General features: G+C 33.1%; 3 protein-coding genes across 4 annotated transcripts; 2 read left to right on the forward strand and 1 right to left on the reverse strand.

The window, feature by feature from the left end:
- LOC126660421 (uncharacterized) lies at positions 1-2,416 on the reverse strand. The gene has a single exon (XM_050353917.2). The coding sequence runs from the start codon at positions 2,148-2,150 to the stop codon at positions 219-221; it is 1,932 nt and encodes a 643-aa protein (XP_050209874.1). The 5' UTR covers positions 2,151-2,416; the 3' UTR covers positions 1-218.
- Positions 2,417-9,625: 7,209 nt separating this feature from the next.
- On the forward strand, positions 9,626-13,168 carry LOC126661324 (beta carbonic anhydrase 5, chloroplastic). 2 transcript variants are annotated; one of them, XM_050355148.2, is made up of 9 exons: positions 9,626-9,946; positions 10,056-10,123; positions 11,139-11,300; positions 11,394-11,442; positions 11,572-11,685; positions 11,789-11,842; positions 12,191-12,273; positions 12,362-12,467; positions 12,665-13,168. In XM_050355148.2, the coding sequence occupies exons 1-9, from the start codon at positions 9,878-9,880 to the stop codon at positions 12,866-12,868; spliced, it is 909 nt and encodes a 302-aa protein (XP_050211105.1). In that variant the 5' UTR covers positions 9,626-9,877; the 3' UTR covers positions 12,869-13,168. The 2 variants fall into 2 exon arrangements, with proteins under 2 accessions (XP_050211105.1, XP_050211104.1); XM_050355147.2 differs by having other exon boundaries at positions 9,627-9,979.
- Positions 13,169-14,776: 1,608 nt separating this feature from the next.
- On the forward strand, positions 14,777-15,868 carry LOC126660072 (protein PELPK1-like). The gene has a single exon (XM_050353406.1). The coding sequence runs from the start codon at positions 14,842-14,844 to the stop codon at positions 15,667-15,669; it is 828 nt and encodes a 275-aa protein (XP_050209363.1). The 5' UTR covers positions 14,777-14,841; the 3' UTR covers positions 15,670-15,868.
- The last annotated feature ends 8,090 nt before the right edge of the window (positions 15,869-23,958 follow it).

Here is a 23,958-nt window from a genome sequence, read left to right on the forward strand (position 1 = left end):
TTAACAAAGCCCAAAAGCAAATTATTTCAGAAAATTCAGAGAAAAAAAAACAGGAATCTGCAAAATATACACTGATTAAGACGGCCAGGCAAATGTGCAAATGCAATGCCAGTGCCTCTCCATGATTAAATACTACAAGATACAATAAAAGAACTACCAAAAAATAAAAAAGAGAAACCGAAAAAGTAACAACAACAGAAAGGAAGGGTCTTACTTCACTAACTAGCCTTCACCTTGTCATCTCCAACAACAGAGAGTATCGGCAAACTACTTAAAAACTCATCAAGACCTTCAAAAAACCCAATACCTTCAATATTGTCCTCCTCCCCATTCCCAGTTCCATTCCCTTCACTCACACTCGGAACCGCCTCCTCCACCTCATTACTAAACATTACATTCAAATCCAACTTCCCCAAATCCTTCGCTCCTCTCTTCCGCCCACTACTCGCTTCTCCTCTCCTCACAATTTCCCCTTGCACATTGACCAGGCCGCTAGTGCCAGCGGCTGATGCGGTAGCATCCCCATTTTGGACAATCACCTTCTTAGCTCTCTCAATTTGGGTCCTCCCCACATTTTTACTAGGAGTTCCTTTCCCTTTGCTATTTTTTAACTTCTTTCGTCTACTATCATCCCAGTCATCATCGTCGGAATCCGATTCACTAGGATCAGATAACTCTATATACACATCATCTTTATAAATCACTTTCTGCCTTGCTTGTTGCTTACCCTGAAAAGGAGTAGCAAACATTGCTGATACAGGTGACCAATTAGCACCACCAATCCCGCCTCCCCCTTTATTACCCGAAAACCCTAACGGGAAATAACCCCAGCAGCAAAAGTAACTATCTTTACCGGACGTTACCGGTGGTGATGGTATCACTGCTGCATGAAATGCCCTTTTACATTTTTGACACCTAATTGCACAATCTTCATATGCCTTTGGATACTCATATAGTATAAAACAGTAGGGGCATGCAGTCCAGAAACTCGTTGCTTCTGACTCCATAGTCGACGATCCAGCCATGCGGGCCGATGACTCAGCATTACTAGTAATAGTTGGCATTGCTTGTTTATGCTGAGCTGGTGTACGAGCTGACTCAGTATGCGATGCCCGAGACGACTCGGATACTTTAGGTTGAGCTAAGACTACATGACGACTGGGCTCAGGCGTTGTTGCTGGACGAGCGGGCAGCGGAGTTGCAGTAGTCGAACGAGCGGGTGGAGATGTCGCTGTCGGACGAGGGGGTGGAGATGTTGCTGCTGGACGAGGGGGCTCAGTTGTTACTATTGGACGAGTAGGCTCAGTTGTTACAGTAGGACGAGTGGGCTCAGTTGTTACAGTAGGACGAGTAGGCTCAGTTGTCACTGTTGGACGAGTGGGCTCATATGTTGAACGGCTCATCTCAGTGGCTGGTATTGGACGGCTCGGTTCAGGAGCTGGTTTATGCTGAGCTATAGGCCGAATCGGCTCAGTCATTCTTGGCTGAGCTGGACGAGTTGACCGAGGTGACTCGGAAAAACTCATAAGATTTCCCTGCTGTTGTTGCTGATGCTGCTGCTGCTGGTGCTGTTGCTGCTGATTCATAAACATATAATCTTGTTGTTGATGATGATGACCAACATTACCACCACCACTACCACTAGGCATGCCGAGTTGACCGAGTGGCTGCTGCTGTAACTGACCGAGTTGACCAAACTGGCCGAGCTGACTCACTTGCAACTCATGATCATACAATGCCTTCTTAGAAGGATTAGAAAACACCATCCAAGCTTCAGATACAAGTCTAAACGCCAGCTCAGCAAATGAAAGCCTATTCCTGGTCGGATTCAACAGCAAAGCTAATTTTCTGTACTGATTCGCGACGAGTTCCATCGATTGACTCAGTCTCGGAATCTGTAATATCGCGTAATAGTCGTTGTTATTGCTCCCTGTGTTGTAGTTTATCACTCTTAATTCTCCGGCGAGGAGCGTGTCGGCTACGGCGATTATTTGGTCGGCGAATTCGAGTAATCTAGGGTCCGATTCACGCGCCCGGATCGCGAAGCTTTTAGCTCCTTGGAAATCGCGTGCTGTTAGTAGCTTTTCCGATATCGTTAGCCACCGCTCCGCCTCTATTCTGTAACTGCCACCGCCACCGACGCCGTCCATTTCTCTCTCTAATTTTTTTTAATTTCTCTCTCTACTTTGCGGATTAGGGTTTGGGAAAGGGAAGAAGAGGAAAAGGAAGCTGGGTCAATTTTTTGTTGAGTTGACGAAAAAGCCCTGTCGTTTTAGAACAATTACAGGGAGTTATGAGTTGCTAATGGATGTTGGAGGAGGGCTATTTGTGTCATTTCGTAAGTCAGTCATGGCAATCGGAGAAGAGGGAGACTTATGAGGGTAAAATGGTAATTGTTGGATTTAATCAGGTTTTTCACATGTGGAGTTTTGTTTGATTCAGGATTCAGATGAGAAAAATGAAATGGAAGGTTTTGGGTTAATTTTTGTTTGTTTAATTAAAAAACTACCAATTAGCAATTTGCACCACTAACACTATTGAATGCACAATTAAGTACATTTAATTTAAGAACTAGTGGCGTGTAACCCTTTTAAAATACTTATTGCAGTGTTTCTATTTTTATTTTAATAAATTGTATTAATGGAGTGTTTTTTGTTGTTTGATATCCGAATTATTAAAAGTTAAAAATATATTTTAAAATATTTGATATACAACTTTTTTATCTGTGATATATTTAGCGGAAATTAGCGGGATCAATTATGATTATTGTTTTATTTTTATTAATTTATTTTAAATCAGCTTATTTGCTACAACGACATGGGTGACGGGGTAAAGCTCCCCAATTTTTTTGATATAGTTTAACATTTTAGTTTTACATATAAAAATATTTATGATTATAATACTTTTAATATATTGTCAATGTTAAATTAAATTAAAACTTATTTTTGACTTTTAACATATTGGTAATCGGAAAATAATTAAACATATTATTTTATTAAATTTTACAGATAATTAAAATGCTAATATGAAATAGCAGAACTGAAAATTGAGGCAACAATATTTATTTATTTATTTATTTATTTTTAATTGTTCTCTTTTATTTTAATCAAGTACTATTGTTTGTCTTTTATTATCTTTTCCAATACAATTAATCTACTAAATAATTTATAAAAATATATATGGTGATGTAATGAAAAAATACTCCACTTATATTTTATTCTCTATATGTAAAGATGACAACATCAATCCTAAAATCTAACAAAACAATCTTGAAAGTAATTTTAAGACATTCAGGTTTTATTTTGAAGGACAGTGTACAGCATGATCATCTGAGTAAAGATTCAGTACACTCAAGCTTTCGACTAACTTTGTATCTCATTTTTCTAACATACATGACGATGACCATCTTGATCTCATCTGCCACGTGTAAGTATCATAGTTTGACAAGGAACAAAGGATCAATTCACCCCCTCAACTTGACACGAAATATCAAATGAGTCATTCTCATCGCTTTTGGTACAAACAGACCCAAAACTTGTGTTTTCGTATCAAAAGAGCCCTTGAGAGAGTGAGTTTGTTAATTTTATTTAATTAACTTAATTAATCATATCCTAACTAATTAAAACTATAATTATATCTTAATTAAACACATTTAACTCGAATTAATTACATTTTATTTAAATTTATTAAAAAAAATTATATTTTACTTAATCAAAACTCTTAATTATACCCTAATTCACTCTAATAAAACACAATTAATTCTAATTCATCGCTTTTTTCGATTTTTTTTTCTTCGCGTTTTTTTTTTCCGCAATCTCAGCGGGTCTGCTCCTCCATCGTGGAAGAGCAGACCCGTCGCCGAAGCAGACCCATCTAGCAGACCCATCTGGGTCTGCTCTTCCGGTGGAGCAATGCTCCTCCGGCAGCCGGAGGAGCTGAGGAGGAGCAGCTGAGCTGCTCCTCCTTCAATTTATTTTTTTTAAAATTTAGTTTTTTTTTTAAATTCAGGTCTTATTTTGTAATTTTTAAAAATAATAAGCACTATTCTAGACTTTTAACTAGGAGAGTGTGTTTCAAACACAGGTTGAGAGTGGGCAAGAATAAAAAAGGGGCTGATTCGATACGAAAACGCAAGTTTTGGGTCTGTTTGTACCAAAAGCGACGAGAATGACTCATTTGATATTTCGTGCCAAGTTGAGGGGGTGAATTGATCCTTTGTTCGTTTGACAAGACTATAAAAGTGAAGTCATAAGACAGAACCCCAAGTGTTTGTCTTCTACCTAGTAATTAACCGGTCAGTAGTCAGAAAAGTCTTTCTTATGAAAGCTTAATGGTAAGAAGGCTGGGCTGTGAAATGACAGTACTGGGCTTATGAGAAAATGGACATCTTGGTTATTTCAAACACATTATTATTCTCAAAAATACTTTTCTATCAAAATTAATTGAAATTTATAGTGTGACCAAAATTTTTCATAATAATATTTTTTTATTTGTAATAATATAATTGTAATTTCTAACAGTTTGCTAACGATTTACTGAATATTTGTTTTCACTAATAATTTACTAACCGTCTACTAACAGTTTACTAAAGGATAAGTTAATTTGCTAACCGTTTACTAACAGTTTACTAACATTTTATTAAAAAATAAATCAAATTCCTAATTAAATAAAAAATAATATAAAAATTTAAGTTATTATTAACAGAAAGTCGTTTTGTCCAGTACTTTGGCAGCAAAATTTGATAATAATATAGGCAAAAGTTTGGCACCTCTTTAATATGAATGAAATTTGGGATTTCAAATTGAAACATAGACAAAATTTTGGTACAACTTAAATTTTTAATTTCCAGCTAGCTTTAATCATAAAATAGATCTTTTATTTTTCTTGATAGAAGACTGTATTATTAGCAACACACTCTTGTTATTTTCATTTCTTTTTGTAAGACGATTTACGAATCACACAATACATGCTTTTACGCAAAAAAGTCATTTTATGTTAGGTCATCAAGAGTAGTTGTCGACCTGTAATGATTTTCTTATCACTGTAACAACTTCATATGATTTGTACGGTGGGCTTTTTTTCCCCTCTTAGTGTAGTATTTATGTCACGACCCAATCTCAGGGCCGAGACCGGCGCTAGGGAATGGGAGTGGTTGCTTCGAAACCCGTAGCAAGCCTAAAAACGTAAAATAATTTTTTGCGAATATCAACGTCATGCATGACATACATAAACACGTGTCATGCTGAAAACACATGTCAGGCATACATATCCTCTGGCAATCTCAAACATCAAAACGCAGCAAGTGTAAAACATATATACTTTAAAACATTAAAGTTATATTTACAGAAAACTATATATTACAGGTTGACTTGCAAAACACTTATCTACTGCAGCTCTAAGAGTAAAGTACTGTTTCTTTACATACTTTCAAAAATACAGACTTCTGGAAGTAGAGTAGAAGTCCGTTGCTTTAAAAGCGTCTTTTACCCTGAAAAGAAGTCCGTGAGGGGTCAGTATATGAGAATATACTGAGTGAGTTCACATGTTTGCTAATAAGTATTCAAATGAAACATAAAACAATATTCAATCATATGCAGCCAAGTACAAGATCCGATTGAAACCCTAATCCTCGAACATGCTAATCGTATGTACTCAAAGGAAACTTATCCAATAGTCCGACCCGGGAGTATTCACACTCTACCACGTCAGTCGCGACAATTCTCTTAACTCCAATGGTGGGTCCAACCCACTAGATACGGGGCTCAGGTTACATTGTAACCGAGTTCACTCTCGTATCACATTCGTACATCTGACTTCGAAATTCGTGTTATTAATCGTATTACAGCTGTATCAAATCAAAACTGGTGATCACACAGTCCTATTGCCGCTCAATAGGTAGCACGTTCCATCAGATCAATACTGGTTTCAAATCAAGCATATATGCAATTCATATAAAGATTTCGCACTATAAACATGCAAATCAAACATAAAGCAATATAAAATAATTGCTTGTGTAAATACTTTAAAAGTAAACTTGTATAAACTCACAGAAAACGCTAATCCAAAAATACGTCGGGGCTTTGGAACGTCAAGCTTCCCGATCTACTGGTCCAGTTGCTTCTTGCCTCGCCGGATCTAAAATAAATTTTAAAACAGTTGACTTGTATCAGAATCCTATTCTAAGATTTACTCTAGACTCGAGACTCGATACACTTAATTCTCATTAACCGTCGTGCTTCTCACGTATATTCCGATAAACGGTACCTAACTCGTTTACGGATCGAATACCACTTTTAACTCAATTCTTGTTTAACCTCATTAGGTTAACGCCTCTAATTAATCAATAATTAATCGAATAATAATCGGTTTCAAGTCTCGGTATGCGCGTACGAAATATTTTCTTCAAAACGGGTTGATAGGTGAAAACGCTGTGCGTACGCGCGTTTACCTGTGCGATTGCACAGGGGACTGTGCGTCCGCACAGTGTGACTGTGCGTTCGCACAGTCCGGCTGTGCGATGCACAGCCACGGGCTTAGCCCGGGATCGATTTCCGACGTGCTCCAACGCGTTAAAACGCTCTAAACGTATCCAAAACGCTAATTCTAACTTCAAAACATCCAAATACGATTCTATAATCGATAAATCGATAAAATCGTTTCGTGGCCTAAAACTTTGAATCGATATAACTCAAAATATATTCGTTTAAACGAGAAAACGTCAAGTTTACCGTGATACGCCACTGAAATACGATTGTTTTGAGTTATAGAACGTTGGAAACGGACGAAGAACGGAATCGAGCGACGGAAACGGCGATGAACGATACGAGAGAAATGAAATGTGAAGATGAAGGTCTGGATTCTTCATCTGAAGGGTTTTATATATATAACTTGACTAATTTGCGCTTTGGTCCTTGAGACTTTTTAAAAGTTTCAATTTAATCCAAAACCTATTCGCGTCCTAATTTTAAACGATCTCCGATTGACCCGAAACTTTTACCACTAGTACTATAAATTATTTCGCGGACTTTGGCGAAATAAAATCCGTCACGGGATTTATAATTTATTTTATATTAATTTTTAAAGTTAAATCCTCAAATCCCGCTAATTAACTTATTAAAATTTATTCTAAATTCCCGATATAATTAAATTAAATTTTCCTTAATTTAATTTATCGGAAATTTCGACACGTGGCACGACGTAATTACTTTAAATTATTTTGGGGTATTACAATCTAGTTGGAAAATATGAAGGCTGATGAAGCGACTCTATCAATTATAATATGTCGATATATTTGGATCAATCGTAACCATGTTGTTTGGTCGAAGAAAGAGGGATCAACGTCTTTGATTATTTTTGATGCTTGTTATAATTTGGCTACTTGTAAGCGCTGCTAACTTTTGAGGACCGATAATTTTGTGATGTAGAGATTGGTATGGATGATGGGTCATCAATTGTCGAGCCCCAGCGGAGGGGTGGTGGAAAGTGAACACAACTATATTTTAGGAGCTAAACAAAATTGCACCAAATATATGGCGAGGAAAATTAAAGTTTAGCATGATCGTTAAAGTTCGATGCAAGAATTCTCTATTGTCTTTCTCTTCAAGTTTGTCATAGAGTTTAAGTAAAAAAAGGCCTGAAGTTGGTTGAAAAAAAAATTCTAATGTGATTATTGAATCAGACGTTATGGATGTAACTTTGGAACTAAGAAATCAGAGTCTTTCTGAAAACATATTTTTATTTTTCTTGATAGAAGATTGTATTAAATTAGTAAAATATTTTTATAAATTATTATTATTTTTGTAAGACGACTTACGAATCAGACAATACCAATATAAAATACTTGTTTTATGTTAGATCATCAGAAGTAGACTTCGATTTGTAATGATTTTTTTTATCAATGTAATGACTTCATTTGGCATATGAAGGCTTGGCTAATGAGGAGGTTTTTTTTTTTGCATAGTTTGCCTGATTTCATATGCATTATAATATTTATTAATCCCGGCTAACATTTAATATAAATAAAAAATGCTTCATATCTTTATTAATAGTATTGAATTAGTTTAAACTACAGTTTTTGAATTATGGTTCATCCTAATTAGTTTTTAAAATAAACTAAAATTAAAATCTCAATATCAAATTAAATTTCAATAAATTAAAAATTATATTAATTTAAACTGGCTTAATCACTTAAAAAACCCCCCACCTTAAATTTTTTTTCGTTTACACCCCGGACTAGGTTATTTTCAATTTTCCCTAATTTAGATTTTCAGGTTTCAACTGTACCCTAAAATTTTAAATTTTGACAATTTTATTAATTTAAGGATGAAAGCATTAAAAATAACTAAATATAAGAGTTTATGTTACTTTTTTCAATTTAAAAAACTACAAACAAGACCTTTATCTTTAAAAAATTCTACATTCTGATAATTAATTTATTTTTATTTTTAATTTTTAAAATTTTTATTCTCCGGCCATGGAGGCCAGAGAAGAGCTGGCCGGAGAGATCCGGCCATAGCCTTGTTCTTCTCCGTGGCTGGAGAAGAACAGCTAGCTGTTCTTCCCTTGGCGAGGAAGAACATATCCGCCGTTCTTCTCCATGTCGGAGAAGAACAGCTCCGCTGTTCTTCCCTTGGCCGGGGAAGAAGTGGAAGAACAGATCCGACAATCCGTCGAATCTGTTTTTCTTTTTTTTCGAGGAAGAACAACTCCGTTTAAACACTTTGTTTCAATCTTTACGAGTTAATTTTTGTTTGACCCGACAGGGTAGCTCTGTCCCTGACACTTTATATTAATTATGTCATTAGCCCATTTGCTAATCATTTTTTTTCGTGCATAATTGCAGCTTGGAGCTTACTCTTCAAACGACTTCACCTTCTTTACAATGAACCAACCATCAACAGCTTACCGGCAAAGGGTGTGTTTTTAATAATCTAATTTTTTTTCGTAAATCGACTTTATTTTCTATAAAGGATATTTGTTTAACGTTTTCAAATTTTAAAATTTATTGAATAAATTAAATAAAGATGTTTATCATCAGTTGAATTTTTAAGGAAGAAAGTGTTTTTATACTATTAATAACATTAACATTTATTTAGAATATAGATTAAAAATAAAAGATTAATTTGAACTTTTTTCGAATAAGAAGAGGTCAATTTAACTCATTAGGTAGAGTTAAAACCTGAAAACCCGAAATAGGATATAATTGAATTTTTTTTTAGGTCGGAGTGTAAACGAAATGAGTACAGTTCGGGCCCTCCATCTGAATCAAGTCAGAAAAACGCCTTATTAAAGAGTATTTATCCCATACGACGGATGTGCCACGTAATTCTTACAACAAGCCAATAATTATTTGCAATAGGAAATTTTTATTTATTGCTTATTTTTTCATCATTAAACATTTGCACATGGCTAACGCCTCATTGATTTATTGCACGAATGACGTGACGCAACCGTTGCGTTGTATAATTATTCCTTATCAAATTCACTTGCACATAAAAAATTAATTTAAATTATAAATCTCTTAGATTTTGTTAAAAGAGGTAAACTTTACCAACTCATTTCTCGAGCCAAGTAGACTCACAACTACCGGTTAAAAAAGAGAAAAGAATATCCAAAAATTCAGGAAAAATTTCAAAAATTTCAAAATCAAGAACACTATGTTAGCTTAGTTGGCATCATCGCCATTAAATAAAACAAGCAGCAAATGCCCACAAACTTTGTTTCCTCCGTCAATGTCGGTTCTTTCTTCATCTAACACCACACCAAATTAAACATAACACATGCCCTTTAATTATAAATAAATAAAGCTTACAACTTTACAAATGGCTGTCTCAGTTCCACATCTTTTTATTTTAATTTCCACTCTGTTCCATCTTTAATGGCTAATCTTTCACCTTCTTGTTATGTTTCAAAGGAGCCCTTTTGTAGTAAATCGTTGATTAAACCAATAAAGTCTAAATCTTTGTTGTTTAGAACTCAGGTTATGATCTTTTTTGTGTCTTTTTTGCCACTTTTTTTGAGTGTTTTTTTGTTGATTTATGTGTTTTTTGTTGCAGATCTTTGAGTCTAATGTGAAATTAGGTGGGACTGAACATACCCGTTTGAGATTATGTGCAATTTCTAAGTAAGTTTGTATCTTTTTCCTTTTGATTTTTGTTTGGTTACCAAGAAAAGCTTGTTTCCTTTTGTTAGTTTGTAACTTTGTATGTGTGCTGTTAATTTCTTTGATGTAGCTCAGTTTTTAGTGTTAGAAGCTGTTTTGGTGGTGAGTTGGTTGATCTTTAATCAATTTAGCTGAATGTCTCAAGTTAAATGTTTGTTTGTTTCTTTATTTATTGTATTGTGATTTCTGTAGTTAGAATTCAGCATATGTCAAATCTTGGATCGGTAGTGTGCTAGATTTGCTGTAGTAATCTGATTTTAGTTGGTTTTCAGTCATGTTTTTATAGAATTATTGAATGAGATCAATAATGAATTATATTGTTAATCAGTGATACAAGGCTATATATACAGCAAGTGAATGATAAGAGTTAGAACTCTTATTATACAAGATAGATATTGAAGAGTTTTACTCTATCTAAAACTGATAACCATGTACAGTAGAAGCCATGAATAACAGAAGTTTCTAATATTATAAACACTACAAGCCAACTGCAATCTGTGTGCTATAATATAGCTTTATCAGTTTTTACTCGAGCTATTTTATATATTTTTGCCTTAATGCTCTAATTTAAAATGTGTCATGGTTTATGATGTATTGCTTACTTGGTTGCAATTTATTCTGGATTGATGTTGTATTTGATAGAGTTTTGAAGCTTCAAAAATGTTATCGTGAAGGGAAACGAAACGCTGGAATATAGGATTCGTGAAGTTTCTGTGCAACATAGTTAAAATCTACAGAAACACGTCTTATTACTAAAATTATATTAACTGGTATTTATGATTTTCGTGCCATATAGTTTGTAGGGTTAGCTTTTCCAGTTATCTGTTTGTAGTAAAATTTGTGAACCTTGCAAATACTGTTTGATCTTTAGTTATGTTGGCTGTTTGATCGAGTTTCAAGCTATGCAATTCACTGTATTTGACAATACTGAAACATTTGTTGAAGCTGTTACAAATATTTTTTCCAACTTTTTCAGCAATGCTAATTTGAAGTTGAAGGCCTCAAAGGAGCCTCCAGGGGCGACCAAGGAACTTAGAAGTGACAAAATGGAGAATCCTTCAGTAGTAACCAAAGATGATGGTGTTTTATTCGATGACATGAAACAACATTTTATGAATTTTAAAAAGAACACCTACATGTAAGCGGTGGAGAATTCTGACTCATTTCTTTGCTATCTTTCAAAAAGGAAAATTATTTATGCCTTTTAATTTCATATTCATTTCTCGAGCAGGGAAAACTTGAAACACTTTGAAAATCTTTCCAAGGGTCAATCACCAAAGGTAATCATTGTTTTTCTACTTCATTTAATAAAACTTAACCATATTTTTATGCATAGTAATGATTCCTACTGGGGTTCATTGCAACTGAATGTCAGAAAATTTCGATTTGACTAACATTTTCATCGACAGTTTATGGTGATTGCTTGTGCAGACTCTAGGGTTTGCCCCTCGAATATCTTGGGATTCCAACCAGGAGAAGCATTTGTGGTGCGCAATGTTGCAAATATGGTGCCCTCATATGAGGTATATATACCACATTTGATTAACTGTTAGATGGAGGTGATATCGGAATATAAATTTGTTGGCATTTGCAGTTTTTGAATTGGACCTGTTTATATATGTGCAGAGCGGACCATCAGAAACAAATGCTGCATTAGAATTTGCTGTAAATTCTCTTAATGTAAGTAAAACATAAGTGTCAACTTTAGATTTTCCTTCTTTCGTATTTCTTGGAGAAATTTATTTGAGAGCGAAAAAAGGGCAAGTATTCAAGCAAGAATCAGAAACAAGCACCACACACACATATATTATAGTTTTTTGATTACAATTTACAACCATCAAATTGGATTATTCCCTGTTGTAAGATAATTGTGAATAAACGGCTTATCTTCTAAAATATTGGTTTATATGGTAGAATCAATAGTTCTATGATTTTCTTTGAGATGTGGGAACTTTGTGCATCAGTTGTCATGCCTGGAAAATTATACCTTATCTTCTTTCAGAAATAATTTAAAATTCCTTTTTACAGGTTGAAAATATTTTAATCATTGGCCACAGTTGCTGCGGAGGAATCCGTGCTTTAATGAGCATGCATGATGATGTGGAAACAAGGTTCTGTTAAGAAGGCAGTTATTGTCGATTCCTTTGTTAACCTTTGTTGATTCTTTTGCTAATTTGTTTTTCTTTTTTCCTTTTTCAGTAGTTTCATTGGAAGCTGGGTGTCTGTTGGGATGAACGCAAGGCTAAAAACAAAAGCCGCCGCTACTAATCTCAGCTTCGATCGGCAGTGCAGACACTGTGAGAAGGTAGTTTATATTTTTCTTTACCTACTTTTAAACTAATTTTGGTTTCAATTATCTTTCTTTGTAAATGTTTTAGAAACTGAGTAAACTTTTAAAAAGAACAGATGGATTTAACTAATGATAAATGGCGTGTAATCATTTACGCAATGCATAAACTTTATATATGCAAAGTTGGTGAACTATTTCTCATCTTTCAACAGGAGTCAGTAAACTGTTCATTAACAAACCTCCTCACTTATCCATGGATAGAAGAAAAAGTAAGAAATGATGAACTGTCTCTTCATGGTGGCTACTATGACTTTGTTGACTGTGCATTTGAGAAATGGACTCTCGATTACAAGGCAAGCAATCTAACGGGGGAAAATGGCAAAATTGCAGTAAAAGACCGAGCATTTTGGTGCTAAATCGGGCCTTCAAATTGTCTATTATATCACCATCTCATCATTCTTCCACTACTTTTTGTATCATCGTGTTGTCTGTTGTATTTACGTGCTTGCTTAGTTTGTGGTTTGTTTATAAATAGAAAAATGTGATAAAAATAATGTTATTCCCTTGAATCCATGGAATAGCTAGCTTGTTGTATTTGTGTTGTAATTAGAAGATTTCATTTTATGTTGTATAAGCAAATGTAAAACTTTACCTTGTATTTTTGTTGTAATTGAAAGCTCCAATTTCTACAATCAAATGGCATTAGATTTTACAGTTATAGTTTAGTTGTTCTTTTGTTTTTTTTACAGTAATTACTTGTTGAAAGAATGTTAAAATTTCTAGAAGCAGTTTGAAAAAACTGTTTATAAGAACTTACAGCAGTATGCCAAAGTTGGAGTTGAGATTGCTTCTGATATTACTAATTTATCTTTATCTTATAGCAGTACGAATCCTATGCCAACAGAGTTATCTCGATTGGTGTGGGCTAAGACTCGAGAGTTCGCTTCCGCTATTCACCTAAAGCCGTAACTTTGTTGTTAAACCTCGCTATTGTGAGAATATACTAGTTTGAAGACGCTCAGCTTACGAAAGTCGATGGCCTGAAGAGCATGCTGCAAGAGCGTAGATGAGCTAAGCTCGAAGGGCTTCAATATAACGAAATACAATCAACATAATGAAATTCTTAGTATATGCACTCGGTTATTATTTAAGAAATGTCATATATCCCTTATTAATTATTATTATGGTAGAATGCATGAAAGGAAAAGACACAAAGTCTGATTTTTTTTTAATATAAATAACTCATTTTATTTAGATAAATCAAATCTTTTAAGACTAGCGTTTATATTGATTTATTTATTAATATGAGACAGAAGGACGTTTTTCATATATATTTTTTTTTTGGTAAGCCCATCCGGTTTCCAAGGCTTCGCCCTGACTAATCCGGATCCGACCCGTGTCGCGCACCTGGCATGGTGGGGGAGTCTTCCAGTGGGAATTTTCTGCATTCACAAGGACTCGAACCCGAGACCTTGCTTAAGCGATACCAAGCCGCTTACCACTTGGACCAACTCCCATTGGTATATATATTTGACATATGTAACTCATCTAGTCGGGAGCAGAGGTGGAATCTAGGAGGTAGGCGGACGGCTCCTCCCGGACCGCCTACTTTTATTAGTATATTTTGTCTGAAGTCATCTCATTCCGCCTCTTTTTTCAGTCAGTAACTCGCCCGTCATTTTTTAATTTCGACACTATTTGCGCGAGAAGAAAAATTGGCAATTGCTTGCTGAACAAAGGGTCAACGCACCCCCTGAACTTGTGACACGGGGTCATCTAGCCCAATTTATACTTTTTTGAGCAACTAACCCCAAAACTCTTCATTTTTGGGTCAAATAACCCAATAATTTATATTTTTATTTTAAAAAACAGATTTAGGATAATTATATCGCAACAATTAGGGAAGTATTTAATTATTTTTTTGCATCTCTCACCTCCGATTTGTATTTTACGCGTTTTAAAAATATAACTATGGGTTACTTGACCCGAAAATGAAGAGTTTTGGGGTTATTTGCTCAAAAAAGTATAAATTGGGTTAGATGACCCCGTGACACAAGTTTAGGGGGTGCGTTGACCCTTTGTTCATTGCTTGCTCCAACGATCTCAACCTCACAAGATAATTCAGTTGAACAACAAAATTTGGTCACCATGAATCAACTGGAAAAGCAGACATTTGTCAGGATTAGTTTGGAAGTATTATTAGGTGAGAAGTTAAACTACCAAGAACATAACCTTAATTTCTTACCAACTTTTCCTGAAACTTCAACATTTTCCCACTCCTGACATCTATAAAAGCCAATCCAATACAACTCAGAATCAACACACAGAACTGACAAAAAAGAAACTTATTACTCATTTCTCAAAAGCTCAAATTCTTTTTCTCCTCAAAATGGCGTGTTTTCGCTTTTCGTCATCAGTTTTTCTGCTGTTGCTCATTGCTTTATCAATTCAGGTTGATGCACGGCAACTTCTCGACACGAAACCTGAACTTCCTATCTTACCAAAACCTGAATTGCCAGAGTTGCCAAAGCCTGAAGTGCCTGAATTACCGAAACCTGAGATGCCAAAATTGCCAGAGTTGCCAAAACCTGTACTACCCAAGTTACCTGAGTTGCAAAAACCCGAAGTTCCAAAGGTGCCGGAATTGCCAAAACCTGAACTCCCCAAGATTCCTGAATTGCCAAAACCTGAAGTCCCAAAAGTGCCGGAATTGCCTAAACCTGAAGTCCCCAAAACTCCTGAATTGGAAAAACCTGAAGTCCCAAAGTCGACTGATGAATTGGAAAAAACTGAAGTTCCAAAGGTGCCAGAATTGCCAAAGCCAGAAGTACCCAAGATTCCTGAACTACCAAAACCAGAATTCCCAAAGATGCCTGAACTTCCCAAGATCCCTGAAATGCCAAAACCCGAACTCCCCAAGATTCCTGAACTGCCAAAACCCGAACTCCCCAAAATCCCCGATCTGCCAAAACCTGAAGCCTCAAAAATTTCTGAATTGCCGAAACCTGAACTTCCCAAGATTCCCGAATTTCCAAAACCTAAACTTCCAAAGGTGCCAGAATTGCCCAAACCCGAACTCCCCAAGCTTCCCGAGTTCCCCAAACCAGAACTCCCATCTCTTCCACACTTTCCGGAGCTTCCAAAGCCGACATTGCCTACCATACCAATTGCTCCCAAAGACATCAAACCACCTCAGTCAACTACTAATACTCCTTAAAGCAATGCTTACATATAGACCATTTGATGCTACCTCGGCGGATTTTACATAGCTTTCTTCATATTCTTCGATATTACTATTGCATCATTTAATACTGTTTAGCAACAGGAATTTGCATTGTTTGTTTGGTTTGTTATTCTTGTAATATTTGTTGTATATTAAGATTGTCATTATCATTTATAATACTTCTGTTGAATCATTGTATTTTTATATTTTATATACTATTTCTTAAGCTATATATGATAGAATTATTTTTCTTTTTATCTGGTTTTTGTTTCCACCAACTTCTTAATTATTTATTACTATCAGCTTGCATTTGCCGTATATATTTATATATGTTTGAATAAACAAGCTATCAAGCTGTCGTTTTTAATGCTGATTCGTTTTTGAAGTTGAGCATAATAACCAGGGACAATAGAAGTTACATAAGTAGATACAACATGTAGTTTATTATGAAGAATCAAGCTATCATTTGTTCTGAAAAATTTAAATTTATTTGAGAAAAAAAAACCCTAGCCTCTCTTCTCTCTTTTTTCTCTAAAAAAAAACTCTAGTTGTCCATAGCTCTTTTCTCAATTCTTATTCCGCTGCGGTCAATGGTTTAGATAATGCCGTTGACCAGGGGCGGAACCAGGATTTCAAATTAGGGGGGTCGAAATTTAATTGCGGATCCAAGATTTTTTTTTTCCAGCCCGGACTAAATTATATGTGAATGACAAGTAATTTTTTGGAAATTATGATTGGAGTATCTATTTAATCATAAGAGTTGGTATTTTTTTGATGTTCGAACAACGAATAAATTCATATCCTAAATTAATTTATTTTGATTAATTTTCCTCAAATATTTATAGAAAAAATCATAAAAAAATTGAAATATTATTTTATCAATAATTAATAATATACAATCAATTTTCAACTATATAAATCAATTTAAATAACATAGAAAAATAAATTTAAATAATTATGTATAAATATATAAATTAAATTAATATTTCTAAATAAAAAACAAAAAAAATGAAAGAAAAAAAAGTTACATAAAAATGGAGGTGGTTTGATTTTTAAAGAGAAATGTTAAAAAATTATTAGAATCAATAATTATAATTGAAAAAATAGTTTGATGTTGAAAGATAAAATTAGAAAATTTTATATTAAAGAATTATATTAGGTTAGAGATTTGAAGGAGAATTTAAGTTAAAAATGACTTTCAAGTTTAATTTTATTGATAAAAGATACTTGGAAATTTAGAAATTTTAGAAAATAAATATATGAATTAAAAGGAGGAACAATGAATTTGAAATAAAAACTATTTGTCAAAAAAATTGAAATAAATGTTGTATCTCCACAAATAAGCCTAGCCCTTTTTGTTTAATAAGTATTAGTTACAAATTCAATTGGCCTGGCCATCTATTTTTGTCCTGAAAAGAGAAACCGTTTTAAATCTAAAAAAGAAGTCTTCTTCTACATTGTGAAGCCGGCGCCGCAGCTCCATAATTCACTGTTTTTCACCACACTGTGAAGCCGGCGCCGCAGCTTCATAATTCACTGTTTTTCACCACACTTCATCATATTATGTCTAATTTTCAGTTGGCAGCTAGGGATCTACATCTGCTGTGGTCTGGGGTGGAAACAAAGATAAAAGACCGGTGAAGTAGCACCGGTCTCTTGTTTTTCTCCGGCGGCCAGGAGGGTCGGCCGACCCTCCCGTAGTTCCGCCACTGCCGTTGACGGTATCTATCTTTTCTTTTATGTTACTTTAATTTCAAATAGTATAATAAATAGCTAATTGTTTTTCATTTTTTTTCTTGATGGATTAACATTTATCGACGAAGAGCAAATTTAATTTAAATTTTCATAAATCAAAAATCGAAAATAGATTGGAGATCTTTCAACAACAAAGTTGAAATCGTTCATAGGTTATATTAGTTTTTTTTTTAATTTTTTTAACATTGTATTTTGTTTGTTTGTTTTGAGAATTTTGTTTTGTTCGTTTTATATGAAAAATTTATTGTTCTTTTTATGTGAAAGATTGTTGTCTCTTTTCTATGAAGGGTTTTCATGTGTTTGTTGTATCCGATGCCACGACTGTAGTTTCTGATTTCATAAATCAGTTTGCGGGCGATGGTCGAAGATTGAGGGAAGACGGCACTTTATTGGCGGAACAGTTGGATAATTTATTTATTTTCGTAAGTAGATCTGCGAATCAGGTAGCATGTTGTCTGTTCCATGTCAGGTCATCGAGTTTAGTTTTTGAATTTTCCGAATTTCTTACAAATGTAACTGTTTCGTATTCGATAAATGAAATTTGATGAATTCTAAAAAAAAAAAAATTCTATCAATTTTATGGATATTTTTTTTATCAATTTGGATAAAAATAAAAATATAAAAAATCATTTTACCTTATATATTTATTAGTAAATAGATCAAACAATTTATATCATGTTAATTTGTTAAAATAAGTGGTTATATTCGCGCTTATTAACATAATTTATACCATATATAAAATCATGGATGTTGGGAGAGACAAACATATTTATGCTAATGTATTTTCTAATTTATTATTAATGGTTATTATCTAATTGTTAAAGTCAAAATATCATTAGAATTTCATTCTAACAAGGATCGAAGAAATTAATCCAGAATAAACTAAAACATATCTAGGAAGATATTAGAATAAAAATATTAGAGTCCTAAGTATAATAATAATAGGTAGTTTAATTAGCTAACAATCCAAACAAACAAGACTGTACAACGGCAAAAAGGAAAATTTATAGTTTACTATTCTCTCCGTTTTAATAGAGTTGTCCATATTGAAATTTTTTTTATCGCAAAACTCTTGACCATTTTCAAAAAATAATTAACTTTTACACAAAATTTTCCTATATTACTCTTATTTAAAATCCACTGATAAATAAAATAAAAATAAATTACATGTGAACCTTATATTAAATAGTAGTATTATAAGAAAAGTAAGTAAAATTTTATAAAAGAGTGAAGGTTCAAAAGACCCTTTGAACTTGGCACGAAAGATCAAATAATTATGCCCAACCTCATAAAACCGGATCAAATCACCCCACAAATTGGCAAAATCGGATCGGTTTCACCCTTTTGACTAAAAACTAGAGTGGAATAACTGATGGGAGTAGAAATACTCCTATTTATAGATTGTTTTCGGAGTCATTATTTGCATTATATTTGTCGTTTTTGAGTTTATTAGTGGCTTATTATCAATTTGAGTGTTTCAGGAGAAAAATGCAAATATGGAGACTTTTGGAGCGTTTTTGATGTTTTCTAGAAGTCCTGGGGTCAAAGAGTGCGATTAAGCGGAATTTGGAATTAAAGAATGTCATTTTGGGGTTAAGTAAGCCATAACCCGCTCGCACACTTCATGACAGACCAGTGTGCGAGCTAATTGGGAGGAGACATTAGCAAAATTGAAGATTAGAAGAAAAATGAAGAATTGGCCAAGTCAGGAGGTGTGCGTTCGCACACTACCCGCTCGCACACTCCATTGCAGATCAGCGTGCGAGCAAATCGAAGGATACAGTAGAGAATGAGGAAAAATGGGACTTTTGGCCAAGTGAAGGAGTGTGCGATCGCACACTCCAGTACCCGCTCGCACACTTCGTGCAAACTTTCGCAAAACGGACAAAAATGCCCCAGAATCAATTCCGGAAACTGCAAAAACACAAGGGCACTTTTGGGTATTCACCAATTTCGACCTAATATTAGATTTTAGTTTCGGGAGCCGTATAAATACTAGTTTGTAACGTTGAACAAGGGTTCGAAAAATTTTCATTAGACATAAACCCTAGATTAGATTTTTATTATCGTTTGATTATCGAAGTTATCAGTTCTTCATTATTTTGTTATCGATTATCATTAGTTTACTTTCGAACAAGGTACGATTATTATCAATTTCAAATTCAGTATTTTATTTAATCTTAGTATGAATTCTTTAATGATTGCTTTTAGTATTTTCATTATTATGTGTAGCTAAACCCTTCGTTGGGGATTATTAATCAAATTATGTCTGTTTAGTTAAATCGGAATTATGGGTTTTTGTTCTTGATATGTTCTTAATTATTGTACTTAATGCCTAGCCTGAATTGATCACTTAGCCTTTGCCAATTGTTTTGATTTTATTTCGAGAGAGTGAAATTGGAATAGAACAATATAATTAGGAACGTAGGAGTTAATTGCGCGAAAGTGAATTAACGAATGCGTGTTCTTAGGATTCACTTCATAATCATTCAATTAATCAGTAATTAGGTTAATCATTGTACGTGAGTGAGTAATTAACCTGTTATTCATTAGTTTTATACTTTTGCCTGCAATTGCTCGAGAGAGAGTTTTAGGTGCTTCCGATTAGTCCGAACCATATCAGAACAATACAATCCATAACCCAAATTAAATAAACAGCATAACAAAGATTAATAATCCCTGCTTTTCCCATTATTGTTAAAACATCATTTGAATTACAGTTTTACTTTACTTTAATCTACATTAATCAATATCTGTCTTTTAATTTACAAAACCAACAAAAATTGTCTTTTCGACTATTCAAATTGAGTTTCTTAACTGGTTGTCTTTAGAGCTTTCCTTGTGAGTATGATATCCGGACTTCACAGTCTGTATTACAAGTTGGCATACGTACGCTTGCGTATTTTTACCAACAATAACCTATTTAAAAAAATTAACCCTAATTAACTCTAGCTAACTTTAATTAAAACACTAACTAATTAAATTTAATTTAAAATCCAATTAATATAAAATTGGGACTTTTCTACCCTTTTTTCTAATTAAATCTAATACTCTCATAATCAATTGTAATTATTCAAAATTAATGCTAATTAAACTCTTAAAATATTAATAAAAAACCCTAATCAATTCCCCACCCCTCCAAGAGCAGACCACCACCGGAATTAATTCTTCAACTCTTCATTATCAATTTAAACAAATTCAAGAACAAAATACTAAGATTTAAATAAATCCAACAAACACTTGAAGACTTAGCCCAGTTGGCCAAGCTCTAATGATATGTGTATGAAGTTGAGGGTTCGACCCTCAACACTCACGGGCAGTGTGTCTATTTAAAAAATGTCTAACATTAACTCCCGCTAACCCCCGCTAACAATTAGAGTAGGCTATTTTTGACAAAAAATATATAAATCCAACAACAAAAAAATTAAAATTCAAACAATCTATACATAAACATTTACTTCAATTTTAATTTTTGTTTGTACGGTGGCAGCAACTTTTCCACCTCTGGTGACAACAAACAGGAAAAGCGAGAAGACATCTGTTGGGATGGACCGGCTGCTACTTCCGTCACTGCCGCGTCAATCTTCCGCCACAGCTACATCAATCTTCTTCCACCGCTGCACCAATCTTCCGCCACCAGAAAAAATGGGAAGAGAGTTAATACTTAAGGACGATCGGCGGCTGCTGCTGAAGGATGATTCTGCTGCTGTTGGAGGATGACCGGCGGCTGATCCTGTCGAAGGACGATTGGTGGTTGCTGCTGGAGGAAACGACGGCTGTTTTTGTTGAAGGAGGCTTGATGAGATATGGAGAAGGGGAAGAATGGTGCGGCAGGATAAAAAAAATTAGGTTTTAAGTTTTATTTTCTAAATGATTTTAGGGTCAAATGGTATAAAATGGTTAAAGTTAATAATGGTCCCTATTTTTTTAATTTAAAATTTATATGGTGTTTAAACTTTTTAAATTTTTAAAAAATAAAAATAATTAAACGTCAATTTTGTGAATAAAATAAAAATTAAGGACTATATTAAGTTTTTAACCATTTAAAACCGCTTAAATCCATTTAAAACCGGAGAGTGTGTTCACTCTCTAGGATGAGAGTGGGAAAGGGGGTATTTGATACGTTTTTGCATAGTTCTAGGGTGATTTGATCCACTTTTGCGAGGTTGGGTTTATTTGATATTTCGTGCCAAGTTCGGGGGGGGGGGGGGGGGTGTTTGAACCTTCATTCTTTTATAAAATCTATACACAATAATTATTTTTCTTAAACTGTGTAATAAAGGCAAGTAGACAACTGTATTGGGAGGGAGGGAGTACTACATTTGTGCAAGACAATTTCTTTTTGCCAGGTTAACGATTGAAAGTAACCTATTTAGTGTTAGTTTATGAAATTGCAATAAAGTCTATCATTGAATTAAAATCTTCGTAATAAATGCTTTTAAAATAAAGAAGTGATGATGAAAAGCACTTAAAAAAATTAACAAATTAAATCTAAACAAAGAAAAAAATTGTATATTCAATTGTAGAATTCTTAAACGTCTGTAGCATATATTTTGTTCAAAAAATTTATACTATTAAATACAGTCGTCTCTCTGATAATTAATACACATGGTGGATCAAAAATTTATTAATTATTAGAATTATTAATTTATTGAATTTGTATAAAAAATTTATAAAACATATAAAAAATATTTTAAAGCATCTATATTAAAAGACCTAATATTATATTATAAAAAAACTAACTAAATACACTTTACAATCACTCAATTTAAAAAAGATAATTTTATATTTAATTTAAAAAATATCAATTGATATCAAACTAAACAATAATTATCAAGAAGTTGTATTTATAAAGTAAAATAATTTTTAATATCTTTTTATATTAGAGATGCTTCACTTACTTTGATTTGTTTATCTAATAACTTCCCTTGAAATTTCTCAAACGAATAAAAAAGTCATAATTTGATGGTATTTTAGCTTCCACTTTATGAATTGAGGTTAGTATTGCCTCAAATAAATCATCAATTGTTATATATTTCTTCTAAAAAAAATCTCTAATAATTAATATTCATATAGAATATATTTTACATCTTATTAATTATTAAATAATAGAATTATTAATTATCCGACGTGGAACGAAGTTGGTTCTCTCAATTTTTTATTAATTATTAGAATTATTAATTTATTGAATATTAACTATTAGAGGGTCGACTGTATACTTATAAAACCTAATTATTAAATAAAAAAAATATCGAAATAATGAGTTAGAATACAAACTAAAATAAACTACTTATAATATTATGTTAAAATAATTGTTTAGAATATTAATCAAAATAAACCACTTCAAATATTTAATTATTATTTAATCTTCTATAATTCTAACTAAGATAAATTACTTTTAATAAATTAATATTTAATTATTTTTTGATATTTTTTATTTATATTCTCTATAAATAAGATAAACTATTCCTAATAACTACTAAGTAAATCATTATATGATATTTTATATTTAAATACAATTTATAATTATAAAAATAATTATCAATTATTTATTGTAAATATAGTTATAATATTTGACAAGTCACGTTAAGAGCCACGTGCGTAGCACGTAAATCGAGACTAGTTAATTAAAATACGCCATATTCATGTTTATTAAATTTAGACATAATCCATTTTCAGGTTCCTTTACTTTTTACTTTTTATTTAGGGTTAATTTTATATAAAATCACCACCTTTACACGTTTTTTTTTCAATTTTATCACGTTCTTTAAAAAGTGTCAAATAAAAGTACCACCTTTTATTTTTTACAAATCTATCACCGATGAGAAAATCTGTTATTTTTTCCTCTCAAATAAATGTCTTGATGTGAATAATGCTCTAATTAACACAAAAAAATACTTTAAACTTATTCTTTTCTTGTTGATTCCGGTTGTCGAGTCAACAAAAATACACCAAATTTTCACATTCGTGATAGGTTTGCAAATAATGAAAAATGGCAATTTCATTTGACACTTTCTAAAGAATATGATTAAAATAAAAAAGCGTGTAAATGTGATGATTTTATATGAAATTAAGCTTTTTATTTATTTGGTCTTTGATCTACTATCTCTATAATTTTCACTTTTTATTTACTTTTTTTTAAATTCATCGGATCTCATTAAATTGAATATGAAACAGTTACATTTGTAAGAAATTCGGGATAATTTAAAGACTAAACCTGATGACCTGACATGGAACAGATAACATGCTGCCTGATTCGCAGACCTTACTTATGAAAATAAAATAAATTACTAACTGTTTTGCGAATTAAGTGCAGTCTTCAATCACTTTTCGTTCAAACTTCTCCAAACACCCGCAAACTCACAACATCCGATTCAATCAACACTTGATATAACTCCTTCTAAAAAAGAGACAACAACTCCTTCTAACAACGAACCTTTCATAGAGACAGGACAACAAACCTTTCATAAAAAAAGGACAAAGTAAAACATTCATAAAAAATACAAACAATAATAAATAAATAAAACT

This window comes from Mercurialis annua, linkage group LG8 (genome assembly GCF_937616625.2).
Source record: "Mercurialis annua linkage group LG8, ddMerAnnu1.2, whole genome shotgun sequence".
NCBI classification, from domain to species: Eukaryota; Viridiplantae; Streptophyta; class Magnoliopsida; order Malpighiales; family Euphorbiaceae; genus Mercurialis; species Mercurialis annua.

Coding starts and splice junctions, on each gene's coding strand:
- LOC126660421 (XM_050353917.2), bottom strand. CDS start 2,150: ATGGACGGCGTCGGTGGCGGTGGCAGTTACAGAATAGAGGCGGAGCGG.
- LOC126661324 (XM_050355147.2), top strand. CDS start 9,878: ATGGCTAATCTTTCACCTTCTTGTTATGTTTCAAAGGAGCCCTTTTGT. Junction 11,443..11,571: donor CCAAGGGTCAATCACCAAAG/GTAATCATTGTT, acceptor TTTCATCGACAG/TTTATGGTGATTGCTTGTGC. Junction 11,686..11,788: donor ATATGGTGCCCTCATATGAG/GTATATATACCA, acceptor ATATATGTGCAG/AGCGGACCATCAGAAACAAA.
- LOC126660072 (XM_050353406.1), top strand. CDS start 14,842: ATGGCGTGTTTTCGCTTTTCGTCATCAGTTTTTCTGCTGTTGCTCATT.